General features: G+C 37.8%; 3 protein-coding genes across 4 annotated transcripts in view; 2 read left to right on the top strand and 1 right to left on the bottom strand.

The window, feature by feature from the left end:
- nlgn3b (neuroligin 3b) overlaps positions 1–14,297 on the bottom strand; it is a 69,250-nt gene that overhangs the window by 14,651 nt on the left and 40,302 nt on the right. The window lies entirely within an intron of this gene.
- cchcr1 (coiled-coil alpha-helical rod protein 1) lies at positions 3,591–10,783 on the top strand. 2 transcript variants are annotated; one of them, XM_020933586.2, is made up of 19 exons: positions 3,591–3,936; positions 4,346–4,637; positions 4,935–5,093; positions 5,168–5,285; positions 5,797–5,970; positions 6,045–6,208; positions 6,317–6,431; positions 6,588–6,698; positions 6,925–7,068; positions 7,141–7,251; positions 7,494–7,600; positions 7,689–7,801; positions 7,882–7,954; positions 8,239–8,357; positions 8,444–8,632; positions 9,154–9,255; positions 9,406–9,482; positions 10,176–10,296; positions 10,407–10,783. In XM_020933586.2, the coding sequence occupies exons 1-19, from the start codon at positions 3,879–3,881 to the stop codon at positions 10,565–10,567; spliced, it is 2,508 nt and encodes an 835-aa protein (XP_020789245.2). In that variant the 5' UTR covers positions 3,591–3,878; the 3' UTR covers positions 10,568–10,783. The 2 variants fall into 2 exon arrangements, with proteins under 2 accessions (XP_020789245.2, XP_055004886.1); XM_055148911.1 differs by having other exon boundaries at positions 7,479–7,600.
- Positions 11,960–14,297, top strand: part of gria3a (glutamate receptor, ionotropic, AMPA 3a) — a 73,040-nt gene continuing 70,702 nt past the window's right edge. Inside the window, exons 1-2 of the mRNA XM_055148910.1 lie at positions 11,960–12,090; positions 12,393–12,568. The gene's annotated coding sequence lies outside the window, so the exon portion shown is untranslated. The remainder of the gene's footprint in view (positions 12,091–12,392; positions 12,569–14,297) is intronic.

Genomic DNA, 14,297 nt, shown 5'->3' with positions numbered 1-14,297 from the left:
TGCTTTTACTGAAGCCCATACGCGCTCCGTGTCCACATTTGCTCCATAGCATGCCCGTCACTTTCAATCCTCACGGAAGGTGTGCGCGATATCTCTGAGGTTTCACTATCACACAGATCTTTACTCTTATCTGCTGCTTTGCACAGTCTGTGTGCTTTGCGCATTCACGACGCCAAGGTCAGGAGCGCCATCGGTTTTAATGGAGCGCCCACCACAGAGATCCGCACGGCGCCCACTGCCAGCGCGTTACTAGGCAACCACCGGGATACGCCAGTGCATTAAATTCAGTCTGAAGCACCGACAAAATCCCAATTTAGAAACCATTAACTAAACACCTTAACCCCGGATAGCACGCACTGTATGCTCGCACCCTTTGTGCTCAAAGCATCGCCACTAGCTCACAAACAAGTGGCTTTATTCTCCAAGTGTGCAGCCTGCACGGGGACTGAATGCATGCGAGCAGCCTTATTTGCTCAATTAACAAAGGACTGCGAACACATCACGCCTCATAGCACAGCCCAAGCTTTTAGAGGAACCTTGGCATGAAAGAAAACTTCCATTATCCAAACTCCTCCCTAGTGACTACAGAGTAGTAATTTTTCTATTTAAATATGAGTCCCTTGTAATTGCAGCCCATAAGATAGAGCTAGACCTACTATTAATTAGTCAGGGCAGTTGTCACGTCACAATTAGGGCTGCTCCCCAAACCGCAGTGCCGCGGAGCCTGCGATGGCAGCTTGATGCTCTACATGCACTAACAAGCTGCTTGGATGGAAGAGCACAGGTACCGTACCCTGGTCACGACTGTGAGCACTTGTTTGAGTGGCAGGATGGTCTCTGTGGAGTGCTTAGACCCCTACTTTGGAGAGGGATGGTTCTTATTGTTGCTGAGAAAAACAACCTTCACATGTAAAGGCTACATTAAGTTTCATTGTGCTTGTGTTCCCTGCCAAGCTAAGCTTTGTTCTGCAAGTAAGGAAGATATTGGTCTAGAGTTACTGACAAAGCAAAGATTTCCATTCATATGTTTTCTTCTGTCTTCTTTTGTGGCAAAGAATCTGTAGTTTATGAGGGATGGTGCATGTTGAGAAAGTGGAGACAGCTCACAAAACTGTAATGTGATTTCAAAATGTTACTAAAGAATGAGAATTAATTGAGAAAAGTAAAACAAGTGTTTTTTTCTTTTTTTTTTTTTTTTTTTAGATAAAACCACCAATATGCCCCTCTTGTACAGGTGTATACCAGTAAAGTACATTTCAAAAGAGAGTGGTTAATTAGTACTCCACCTCAGCTCTTTACAATCATGGACTGGGTCTCCTCTATGTGGGTGCTGAATCAGCTTGATTAGGGGAGCGATCACACAGCTTCCGCAGACATGGGTGCACTGAGGAGTTCATGCTTAGCAGAATTTTCTTTCTTTTCTTGTATGAAAATTGAGGATAGTAAAGCAGCAACGATCCAGTTTAATGCACGGCAATATGTATCATACCACTTCATTTTCATACTCACTTGATAAACCAAAATGTTTTGCTCTCAAAATTATGATCCAAGTAAAAGTAAAGTGTATGTTGCAATTTATCTAATCCTGAGCTTTACATGAATGTGTTTTTAATTCAACGACCATCACAGCTACATCCACCAACTGATCAAAGTCAGTTAGAAAACTGACCTAAATGAAATATTCTGGAAACCATGCAAAAATGTGTTACTGTTATTTAACCACTGATATGGTATCTTACCTGCAGTCCTGTGGTCTATGACCCTCATGGATTGGATTTGAATCTGGATCCTTCTAGTTATGAAGCACAACAATCTGTAATTAAACTCTGATTCAATGAGAGAGGATTGTTGTGGAAATGTATGTATTCAGTTTGTTTATGCTCATGAAATTAATACAGATTTAATTTTTTAAAAGAACAAATACTATTTAATTGAAAATAAAGATTACTCAATATGAGGAGAAAGATGTCTAAAATGAGATGATTAATTTCTTTGCCATATCGTCCTACATATATCCTCAGGGGATGTCCACCTTGTTGTGTCCAGCTGCAAAGCAGACACACTCAAGCAATACTTTTTTAACTAGGCCTGTCATAATAATACAGTTGTGGGTAAGTAAATATAGATATTCATAGACATTTCCCACTAGTGAAAACGCACAGAAATATTGACTCCCAAAAAATATTGTTCCATCTATCATATACTAAACAATAATTCGGTATAGTAATTACCATAATAGGCCAATTTTTGACTGCAAACACTACATTACACATACTCTCACTTTGAGCCATAAATTGTCATTCTGAAGAATCAGGGCTGTTATAGGGTGGAGTTATAATTTATAATTGACAACGTTGTAATAATAAAATTAAAGGAAATTTTCTTGCAGTGTTTATACATCTTCTTTTCTCAAGAAGTTGTAATATGGTGACATTATGGTGTCTAATTTCTGCACTATACCCACCTAAGTATTAAATCCCCTCCAGTAAAGTGGTTTCCATTTTAATTGTCCCCTGTTTTAAGGGTCAGGTTTGTCTTTGTTGTACCAGACTCCCCGGTCTCTCCTTCCGATCCCTCTTTTCCTCTGCTTTGTTCTGCTGGACCTGATGTAGAGCCTGCCAAGTACTAAGAGCCTAGAACATAAGTGTACCCAAATAACTCAGGCACTCTCCCTGTTCTCACACAACCATTTCACTACATTATAGATATGACAAAGGTTGCCAGTCTTTTATGAGGATCCAATTTTTGGCGTAGTATTCTTTCCCATATATTTTAATGTATAGTGGCTTTGTTAATCAATGGGTTTATATCGTAGTATTTTCAAATGGATGTGAGAAGGGCAGCGTAAATTTATCCAAGCGCCGCTTTTGTTTCCCGAATAAACCATAAATAGATTGGTTTAGGTGATATGAAACTTTAATGAACCCCGGGGGAAAGTGGGTCATGGCAGCCCAACAGGAGAAGATACACTGCAGGTATACAAATGATGAGTGCAAGAAGAGAGAAAATAGTACACAAAGATATATTATATCTGCAGAGGATAGGCTGCTATAGAATGTATTAGTCAAATGACCTAACCCCTCCCAACATTATGATAACTAAATGAAATATTCTCATGACTTCAGTCATGTATATTTTACAAGCATTCTACAGTTGGTTCAAGAGGCATTTGGTAGGAAGTAGCAGGAACATTAGGCCTACGTTCATATGGGTTCAAAGTCTTTAAGGAACACACAATTCATAATTTTGTTAAGAATTAATTAAATAAACACCTTAGTTTACATAAGCTTTCATTCAGCCCCTCTAGTCATAACAGTAGTTCCCTTAGGCACAAACTGTCAGCAATGCTCTTGTAGAGTGCCACAGGGCATCTGTGGCTTTAAGTGGTGATCATCATCACTGGAGTGTGACTGAGTTGAATGAAGATTATATTCATCCACATAGAGAAATAACGGAAAATTGAAACACAAACGCAATATCTATCAGTTTTACCATTTTGCAATTTCGATATAAATCAGTCCGTTTACCTTTTACTATTACTGTACGAGAAGAAGTAGCCCTGCAGACAAATTTCAGGGATTACTATTCAAGTTGTCTTCCCGTGATGCTTTGGATGTTTTTGCGTTGTCATTTGTTGTCAGGCTTATCTTTTAAGAGAGATACACAAATTCAGTGTATTTGTTGATAGCTGAACATAGCGATGTTCTTGTGTAAATGGTACAGGCGGAGTTTGGATTGTTGTCGGTAGCGTTAGCTGTGGCAGGAAGCTAATAAGAAGCTAAGCGGAGCAATACAAAAGAGGAGGCAACAAACTGCTGTCGCGGCGGGAGAAAATCAAAGTTACTACACGACTTTTTCAGTACTTTTGGGATTAAAACATGGAAATACCGAGTTTGGGAAAGGAAAGATTGATTGTGCCGACCGATTTTACAAAGAGTACGTTCAAAAGCAATCAACATAATCCATCTTGAATGTAACTTGCTGCTCACGTTACTACTTCTCTGCCACTAAATAATCTAAACGCAGCTTTAATGGTGTATTATTTAACTTGTTGTTTTTGACTGAATGTTCCATAGCGCAACATTAAAAGTATCTTGCTCCAAGGTGGCAGCTAGATGATAGCATCGGGCCAAAAATAACGAGTTAGCTCTATTAAGAGGTTACCCCTCTCACAGTGAGAATATATGTTTTCCTATGTAGAAACACCCGTGATAGGATAACTGCAAGAAAAGTTTAATGCCATACTGTGGAACATTCTGTGTCAAAGCATTAACATCTACAGACAGTTGCAGAACCCCCAATCTGAAAAACGGACCTTTAATTGCCATATGTTTTTTCTTTACAGGTAAGGTCCAGGACAACCTTGTGCCTCCATCACATTTTGCATCTACTGTTTCATCTGCTGGAGTGCAAATATCAGCAACAGGAGGGAAGATGCCAGTAACAGCTCCTCCAATTAACTGGACCAAACCTAGTCTAGCCTCATTACCCAGTACAGACCATAGCCACAGCAGTTATTGGCTCGTGATGTCACAGACACAACAAGAAATATTAGAGCTCAAGAAGGAGAATCAAAGGCTAATGCTGCTTCAAAATGAAAATCTAAGTAGAAACAAAGTGAGAGATTATAACCCAAGGTAGGTGATGAGATAACTGAAACACATTTTGTTTTTTATTTTCAAGAAAACTGTAAGCCCAGGCACTTTTCATGTATTAAATGTGTTAATAGCCTTTATTTAACTAGGCTAAATTACCAATGAAATTATTTTAAACATTTTATGCACTAAGAGTATTAGCTTTTGTTTTTTTCTTGCAACTGTTAGCTCCCAGCCATCAACAAGCACCTTCAATTGTTTAACTACCGGTACTTAGACAAAAACTTCATGAGCATTTTGGATCTTTTGGTGGATTATTCATTATGTCTATATTTTAAGGCCAGTGGAGAGGAGTGAGCAGTGGGCATCACAGTGGCGTCTGGAATCTGAGAATTACAAGGCTGAAACTGAGAGGCTGAAAGGGCAGGTGCAGACACTGAAAGAAGCAGCCGTCACACACAGAGCGGAGATAAGAGATAAAGACATAACACTAAACAGGTAAGATCATCACTGGTCAAGTACTTAACCTTGTAATGACAATAACATCTTAATCGGTGTTAACTTCTAAACAGACAAGCTCATGAGTTGGAAATGGTGTGTGAGGAACTGCAAAAGATTAAAGCAGAACTTGGCCTTGTGAGAGAGGAGCTGTCTCAAGCCATAATAGAGAAAGAACAAATACGTACACAGGTATTTATGTTTACATGCACACCCAAAATCTGATCATTATCTGCTTTCTGGAGTTCACAAGGAAAATTATGCAATAAAATTATGAGAACTATTGATCTGAAGACTATATTAATGATTAGAAATTTTAACTATTTGCTTTCATGTATCTGTTGTTTATTGTTTGAACATGATTAAATTTATAAACTTATTATCATCATTATTATTAATAGTAAAGAGAAAATGTTATGATTTTATTATTTTTAATTGAATTGTACATTGTCTTCCAAATAGACTAGTTTCATCCTTTATAAGTTGCCAGGTGATTTAATCATCAGATTTTTATTTTTTTGTGTGCATGTTAACACACTCCAAAACACAGATCTAATTATTTGAGTATCTGTTATTCTAGTTATCAGCATTGTTATTGGTCATGTAAATGTACCCACTGTAACTTTACACTAAACATCATCAAATGTTGACATGCTGTTTATTTATTTTATTTTTTTCGCACTTTGATAATTTACATGAAAAGTCAAGTGAGGAAATCCAAATGCTGAACAGGGACTTGGAAATTAGCAGGGAGGAGGCTAAGGACTTGAGCTTGAAAGCAGACCAGTGCAGGCTACAGGCCGAGGAGGCGATCAAACAGCAAACCCAAAGACTGTCAAAACAATTGGAGGAGTTGCAGAAGAATCAGGAAACTAAGGTTTGTTACAGTCTTTGGTAAAAACTACTATATCAAGCAGTGTCTTGGAACTGCATTGTAAAAATGTCTTTCAGATACAGAAGCTGACTGCTTCACATAGTGCTGAGCTACAAAAGACAGTGAGAGAAAACCGTGAACTACACGACCGACTTCAGATCATGTCTTCAGAGGTGCTGCAGCTCAAAGGCAGGCTGACAGAAGTATCCGCTGAGAAAAACGGGCTCAAAGATCATTTAAGGTGCCATGTTTAATGTTTTAGGGAAATATATGAAGGCTTTTTTTAGACTTCTTTCTAATTAAAGAGTGAACTCTGGTAAGACTTTCCTTTGTGATGTTTTTGTTTCAGCCAAATGAGACAAGCATTTGAGACACAGTCTGCAACACTGCATAGCCTCAGAAATTACATTGGCCAGCTCACCCCTGAGAGTGGAGAGAGGGACCGACTTAATGAAGCACTTGAGGTGCAGACAACATAAACACTATTGATTCTAATCAGCCTACTGTAAAGTAATTGTATTTGTCAAAAGCCTTAAAAATGTTCTTTTAGGGAGATTTAAATAAGAACCTGTGGAGAATAATCACTTTTTATTAATTAGGTATGTGTGATTATGTTTCAGAGACTGAACAAAGAGAAGGCAGCTCTACAGACAACTGCCGAGCTTTTGACTATCAGACTCAACTCAGTTAATGAGATCCTCACCCTCCAAGAAGAAAAGCTAATAAAGAAGGTATTTGTACTGTACTGCTGTGTAAGCAGGTGAAATCTAAATATGTGTATTCATTATTATTTAATCACTTTACTTAGACTTTGTCAACTGCAGCACAAGCTAAAAATCTTTTTCTGCTGCAAACTATAATGTCTTTAACACTAGCTGCATTTATTTCTCTTAAAATGTGCAAAAAGTGCTGATTTCTTACAATTCCTGTAGTAATTGTAGAATAATCTTGTGCCAGAACACCACAGAATCATTTGTAAAGAATGGATCTGAAGCTTTGCATGTGCTGCAACTCTGGAGAGAAAAAGTCTTCAAATTGTGTGTTCAACTTCGAACTAAAGACATTGAACTAAGAGGGGAGAAGTATGAACTACTTTCACAGGTATGGAATCAGCATCTATTGCAAGTATTGTTAACAGAAGTGTTTTTATATACATTCATTTTATATGCTCAGGTTAATGCTATAGCACAGCAGCTCCAGCAGGAGCAGCACCAGACCAGTGTGCTCCGACACAGCCTGGAGGACAAGACTGCGGCTCTGGATCTGGAGCGAGTACAGAAAGAGGTTAGTCCGAGCAGCTGATGTGATTTACATGGCCGTCTGAAATTTTGATGATGCACAATAAATATTCTGTTCCAGTAGAAAGTGATAAACGCATATACATTTTTACCACAGCAGAGGGTGCTGACTGCATGAGATTTTCTGCTAGTTTTGGTAGCAGCAGCTGGCAGGAAAGCCTCAAAACGTAGCATCATGGAAGAATTTTACTGCACACTCAGTTATATGGACAGTCTTTTTCTCTTCAGACTCTAAAACAACACTTGGCCCAGACTCAAAAGGAAAATTCCCAGCTCAAACTACAGATGGATAAAGACCAGAAAGACCTAAAATATCTGTCAGAAGCTGTGCAAAGGTACAAAAAATAGGATTTATATATTATAAATGTAATATTTGAATATATATTATAATGTATTTCTTTATTGCTTTTTTTTTTTTTACAGGTTCAGTTTTGTTTTTAAAGAGAAGGTATTAGAGGTTGATGCTGCTCAAACCAAACTGAATATGTGTGCACAGAGACTAACATTTGCTAAAAGACGAGTGGAGACGATTCAAGGTGTGCTACTTGAGACTGATAAACAAAAATCTCTCACAGCTCACAGTCTCAAAGTGTCTGCTGATGTTTTGATTTTACAGGGCTCATCATGAGGAGAGCAGCTCTTCAGAAAGTGCAACAATCGACTAAACAAGTAGAACAAGCTGCTGACTGGTACAAATATTTCATTTTGCAATGTTTGGGCTGTTATTAAATATTTCATGCTAGGAAATTCTGAACTAAATAGCTAAGGAATTACCAAGAGAATCTATTAGTTGTACTGTACTGCTTTTGATATTTTCTTGGCTCTAAATTGTCTTTATTTTAAATTAATAGAAAATTAGAATAACAAAATATTTTTTTAGTAGAACAAAACATTTTACTAGACCAGACAAGACCAATATTTGTCTCATCTTTGGTCTGTTCTTTGTTCTCTGTCTCTCCTGTGTCTCCCTCAGCATCAGAAGCCTGCAGACAGAGCTGCAGATGGTGTCTGAGGAGAGAGACAGACTCACTCTAGAGCTCAAACGAACCCCGGAGCTGATTGAGAAGGCCCTCTCTGATCTCAAAGAACAATGTAACGTCCTATTGCACAGATGTATAGATTTGATCTGTTTACTGTTTGTTTGTCTGACTGTCCCTAAGCACCTCATCTGTCTGTAGATGAAGGCAAACTGATGCAGAAGCAGCAGGACTTGGACCAGAGTATTGTGAACATTCAGGAGGCTGTCTCTGAGCGCAACCAGGCCCAGAGGAGGGAAGAGCTGATCCAGGAGCAGCTGCATCAGACGGAGGTCAAACTGGAGCGTCTCAGCTGTGAGCTCCTCTCTCAGCAGGAGAGCAGCCAGAGAGGTGACACTCGTCTCTGCATTTTACACCAAATCCCTTTCATCACAGCCCTCCACAGGACATGAGCCACACTGTCCACTCTTCACACCAGCAGACAGGATTAAGTGGCATGCTCAAGAGCACGGCGGCAGTGCAGAGGCTTTCACTGCCTCTCAGACACTTTTTCACAGTTAGTTTAGGGATGTGCTCCAGTCACTCTCCAAAGTGAGGAAGATTTAATGCAACAGCAATCGATTGCACACCAGCTTTAGTATTTAAAATATATTTCTTGACTTTTTCTTATGATCTACAGACATAAACAATAATAACATTATTTGTAGGTTAGAACTTTCATACATAACTAAAATGTATACACATTGAATTATGCATGGTAAAGCATCTTTGAGTGTCCAGAAAAGCACAATATAAATCCAATAAATGCTACATATCTAGTCCAACCAAGCATCTATTTATCAACTCCAAATGCAGTCAGTTCCAGTGTCCCTGAAGATCTGTTTTCATCTTGTCTGTTCTTTTTTGTACAGCCCTAGAGGAGAGGGTGTCTGAGATTGAGGAATGCTGTGCTGCAAAGTTAAAAGAGATGGAGGATCAAGTCAACAGAGCCAGAGCTGAGCATACCAGAGCAGGTAACAGGAGGAGGAGGAGCTGCACAGCCTCTCCACACTGGGGAATAGTCGTGTCCGAGATGCAGACAGCTATCTAATATGATCTCAACTGTTTGCACGGTATATATCATTTACTCATGGCTTCTGCTCTGTGTGTATTGTCTCCTACAGTAATGACGCTGCGGCACTTTGAGAGACAGGCGACCAAGAAGAAGGAACATTTGCAGAGAGACCATGCACAGAGCGAGGTACATGAAATCAATTTAAGTTCAGGGTTGTAACAATACAATACAAAATCATGACTCAGTTGTGCTATAAAAAGAGTGATATTTCTGATTCAGTTCTGATAAACCAATAATGTGAACTATTGTGTTTTTTGTTGTGTTAAAAATGGCTACAGGCCTGACGGAATAATCACATTGTTCAATAAAAATAGAGATTGTTTTTTAGGTTCTGTATTTATTGCATGTACCTCAAAACAACAAACATTTCATTTGTTCTTGTAGTATGTTAACGTGCGTTTCTATTAGTTGAATACATTTGCATGTGGCTCATTAATGATATTAACATCTTTTAAAATCATTAGCATAATGTAATTTGTTAATTTCAGCTCTTGTGTTTTGTACAACCTTTTTTTAATTAAATTATTTATAGTAAGAGATGTAAAAATTGATAATATTGCATATTAAAAATGAAGAGAGAGAAAGAAATGTATATATAATCTCCCTCACAAGGGTATAAGTTAATATTTTTGCACTGCATAACATTTTTGGTACATTCATGTTCATGATACATTGTTAAAATATCTTTGAAATATTGAAATTTTTGATCATTTTTGTCATTGCCGTTCTGTACTGTGCATTGTGCTGCCCTGTTTTAAGATGATAAAACTTGAAGGCTTTATTGTGATTAAAACATGGTTGTTCTTGTCTTTCATTTAGCCTGGAGTTTCTGTTCTTATAAACCACACGGCTATACAACCTGGCCCTGCTCTGTGGGAACAAAGAAAAACCATTTCACAGACACCGACTCTGAGGCCAAAGGTTCAACTACCAGCAGATGGTGAGTGTCCTGCCCGAGCGTCACTACTGCCATCACTTGGTCTTATGAAACATAAGGGGTGTCCATTAGAGGCATTACATTTGACCGCTGTCCGTTTTCTCTGCTGACAGCTCAGCTCCTGTCTGTGCTGGAGGAGCTTCAGAGCCTGAGTGCTGCAGTGGTTAACAGCTCAGAGGATTCGGCAGCAGAGGAGGAGGGACCAGTTGCTCAGGACAATAATATGAAAGGTTCACATAGAGACGGACGTCATGGTGATGCTGAAGAAGAATGACTCAAACGAAGAGGCTGCTTTGTGTTTGTTAAAATGCAGCTAAAACATTTCCTATCCATTGTAAAAGGTCAATGTTTTATTAATATATATTTTTCTGAATATTGAATATTTTATACTGAATAAAATAAATGGACCCCCAGCCCCGCGACCCAGCCCTGGATAAGCGGAAGAAAATGGATGGATGGCTGAATAAAATAAATGGAACTTTATTCATTATATTTTTTTCCTTGTATTTTTAAATTAAATTCATAGATTGTCCCCCTTGACATCAGTTAAAATAAATACAAATATATTTATTTAAATAGGATGTAGTATGTGTAAGATAAGTCACAGATTGATTAACAATGACAAAGAGCAAGGTAGTAACATTACATTGAAAGCAGCAGCTAAACAAAGGATTGGATTTGTATTAGCTAAACTAAAACTGCTTTTGCTCTGCTTCTCTTATGAGATCTAGCAGATGATTCATAATGACAAATCAATATATTCATTTCCAAGGTCCCTTTACAGAGGCTGTTGTTACAAAATGCTATACAGTGGAGATGCACATTAATACACAGTATGATGACCACATAATTGGTCAATTTGTCATGTTGTCATGACTGCTAATAAATGTTGCATTAGTTTGAAGTTCTGTGAGTTAAAAAGGAAAAATTTAATTTTAAAAGTCCAATAGAGAAATTAAGGTATATTGCTAATAAAGTCCAGAATTAATGTATATATTTCCAAAGTTCCATAAACAGATATTGATTATTGTTGCATCTTCTTGAGATTTCTCATATCAAACAAAATTATAGGCTACCAAGACTAGAGACTGTAGCTGAATGGCAGTGAAATGTAGGTCTGCGATACCATGATGTCAAATTAGGTACAAGCAATAAATAAATAATCTAAACGTGAATTATTAAGTTTGCTTTCATCTTAAAACCACTAGAGGGCAATGTTGTCAAACGATGACACCTTTGTGCAGGTGCCTCTAGCTTTCATCTCCCTGTTACATGCAACATTTTGAGGACTTTTATATAAATATATATTTAGTTTGAAATCGTTAATCGCTATGGCAATGATCCTAATTTTTCATCATTCAAATCCAATTAACTTGGATTAATTGTTTTGCTGTTATTACTAGTGGAGTCTTTGCTTTTATGTAAACAAATGCACAAATTTCTCTCTCTTTTTTTTTTTTTTTTACCTTATTGCTTCATCACCTTGAGTTTTGTTTCTTTCATGCATTTTGAAGTAATCTGTTTATTTTCCAGATTGATGGTCACTGACCTCGTTAGCTTTTGTCGCCCCAGTATTTGGCTGTTTTCTGACAAAGTTGATCTGCATGTGTCCCTGTGGTTCTTGGGCTGAGACTGTCACAGTGCAGTGTGTCAAATGAGAACAGCTGCTGCTGTGAGGACAGCCTGTCGTCAAGACTGTGCATCAAAACAGGCCACAGTTTAGCCTATGGAGAGTGATCAAGGATGCACAAGAATGCACAAGCCTGTAACAGGGCTAATAATACAAATACGAACTAGGTAATTCTAACTGGGTAATAATACTAATAGTCTGTAGATGAGAAAGATTTCTGAACAAAAATATAGTTTAATTATTCTGAAATAGGCTAAATATACAAATAAAGAAAATGTACAAAAATGTTTGATTAAACATAAAACTATATGACCAGCCATGGGACTAACTCAGCAGGCAACAACTGTAGTAACCTTCAGTTACACTGAACTATAATGTTCAAATCAAATATTACCTGAATGGCTGAAATGATGAAATGTCTTGCTCTGGGTTGTTACAGGGATGTCATAATGTAAGATTTTATGTCCAGGATGATGTAGCTGTTGTCTTATGGCCTGAGGTCGGAGCAGACTTGGACTTGGATGTGAGTTTGATGTGATGTGGTCAGTCAGAAGTGTGGAGCACCAGTGCAGAGAGCCAGGGCAGGAGGCCACGCTACAGGGCCAGAGCTGTGGACACAGGAGCGGCCTGAGCCAAGCCATCCAAGTAAGTAACACTATTTATAGATGCAGCTGATGTGAGGCATTGTTGGAGGGGGAAAGCAAATGTCCAGTCTTACAGCAGCAGCACACTTCTGCAGCTGTGCTCTTAAAACCAGTGGACAAAAATAGATATACCTACAAACTGTGCACATCTACAAAAAGAGCACCATAAAACGCCTGAATATTAACACAACAATAACTTAATTAGAGGTAACTAGTTTGTCTTGATTGTCTGTTAGTTATCATTTTACAAGCAAAAGGACATAAGCTTCATAAGATATCAAAAATATTTATTGGTGAATTTACACAGAAACAGCTTCTTTCCAGAATATTGGTATAGTTCGGACAGATTAATAGAACATGTTACAATATTACCACATTGGGCTTTTGTCTCAATTACAAATACGCAAATTATAGTTTAATTGCTTCCACTATGTTATAGTTATAATATTTGATGTCATGGTTGTCACACTTGCACATTCACAGCATCAAAAGAACAAGACCAGCCAAGTCAAAATCAGGGCTGAATCTAGAACCAAAAACCAAAATCAGTGAATGCACCTTTACACTGCAGCTAACACATTTATGTCACAAACTGATTGACTCATTAGTTAAATTTTGGTACATTTCAATAAAATCTTTCCTACCTCTAATACAAATATGAGAGGAGAGAAATCCATTTTGTATTTTATTCTGTGGCATGTGGTTCGCAACAGAAAACAACAGCAGTTATCATGTCATCACAATAGCACGCTGCAGTCTCCACCTGTGCCAATCACACACTTGTTTGGAGGTGTAATTGCACTTTGCTTTTGGGACGGTCGCTGTAATCTGAATCTCCAGCAGCGGCACATTGCTGATGGTGTCACTGAGACTGTTAGTGCCAGAGCTATTTGAACACCTGCATGAGATTTACAGTTGGAGGTGGAAAAGCATATGGTTTTATACAGATGAGTAACATAAAGTAATGTATAAAGAAAAGAAGAATGAGTCATTTAGTGGGAGTGTGGTCTCCATTTAACTAAACTATAAGTAAAATTGTCAGCAGAGGTGAAAGTTAATTTGCATTCAAATAAAGATTCTCCTGTTGTTGCAGTTATTATCACATCTGCTACTTAGTTTGCTATAAATAAATCAGTATAATAAATAGTATGTGTATATATGTATGTATACATGTATGTATACATATGTACACACACACACACATATATATATATATATATATTTATTTATTTATTTATTTCTACTGCTAACTTCCCTCACAAATGTGTGAGGGAAGTGGTGCTACCTGCTTGTTTCCATGGAGATGGATAGGTTTAATGCCAAACTGTAAATCATAACTTCTCCATAGAGACAACCAGGTGGCACACCCTCCACCAGAAAAGTTACACAGTGCATCTTTACCCAGTGTTGCTGCTAGTTCTTCCATTACAGCTTATACAATCACAATGACAAATGCATGTAAAAAAAAGAATTAATTACCAGTAGTAGTGTTTATTTCTTTACATGAGTGTTTAGTTTAATATACACTTTTGTCTAAGGTATAAATAGTGCCTGACATTTAGATGTATACATCTGCCAACATAGTCTTTTAATTATTACATTTAAGCTGCTTTCACACTTGTTCTTGTTTGATCTGGTTTGAACTAGGGGTGTGCACAAATATCAAAATATTGATATATCGTGATAGTAAATTTGGTGATACAGTATCGTTATTGTGGCTTGCTGTATTG

The sequence above is a fragment of the Boleophthalmus pectinirostris genome, unplaced genomic scaffold, assembly GCF_026225935.1.
Source record: "Boleophthalmus pectinirostris isolate CB_2022bp ecotype Guang Dong unplaced genomic scaffold, ASM2622593v1 HiC_scaffold_12, whole genome shotgun sequence".
NCBI classification, from domain to species: Eukaryota; Metazoa; Chordata; class Actinopteri; order Gobiiformes; family Gobiidae; genus Boleophthalmus; species Boleophthalmus pectinirostris.
The sequence above is the reverse complement of the archived record's forward strand: the minus strand, read 5'-3'. Positions and strand labels throughout refer to the sequence as shown.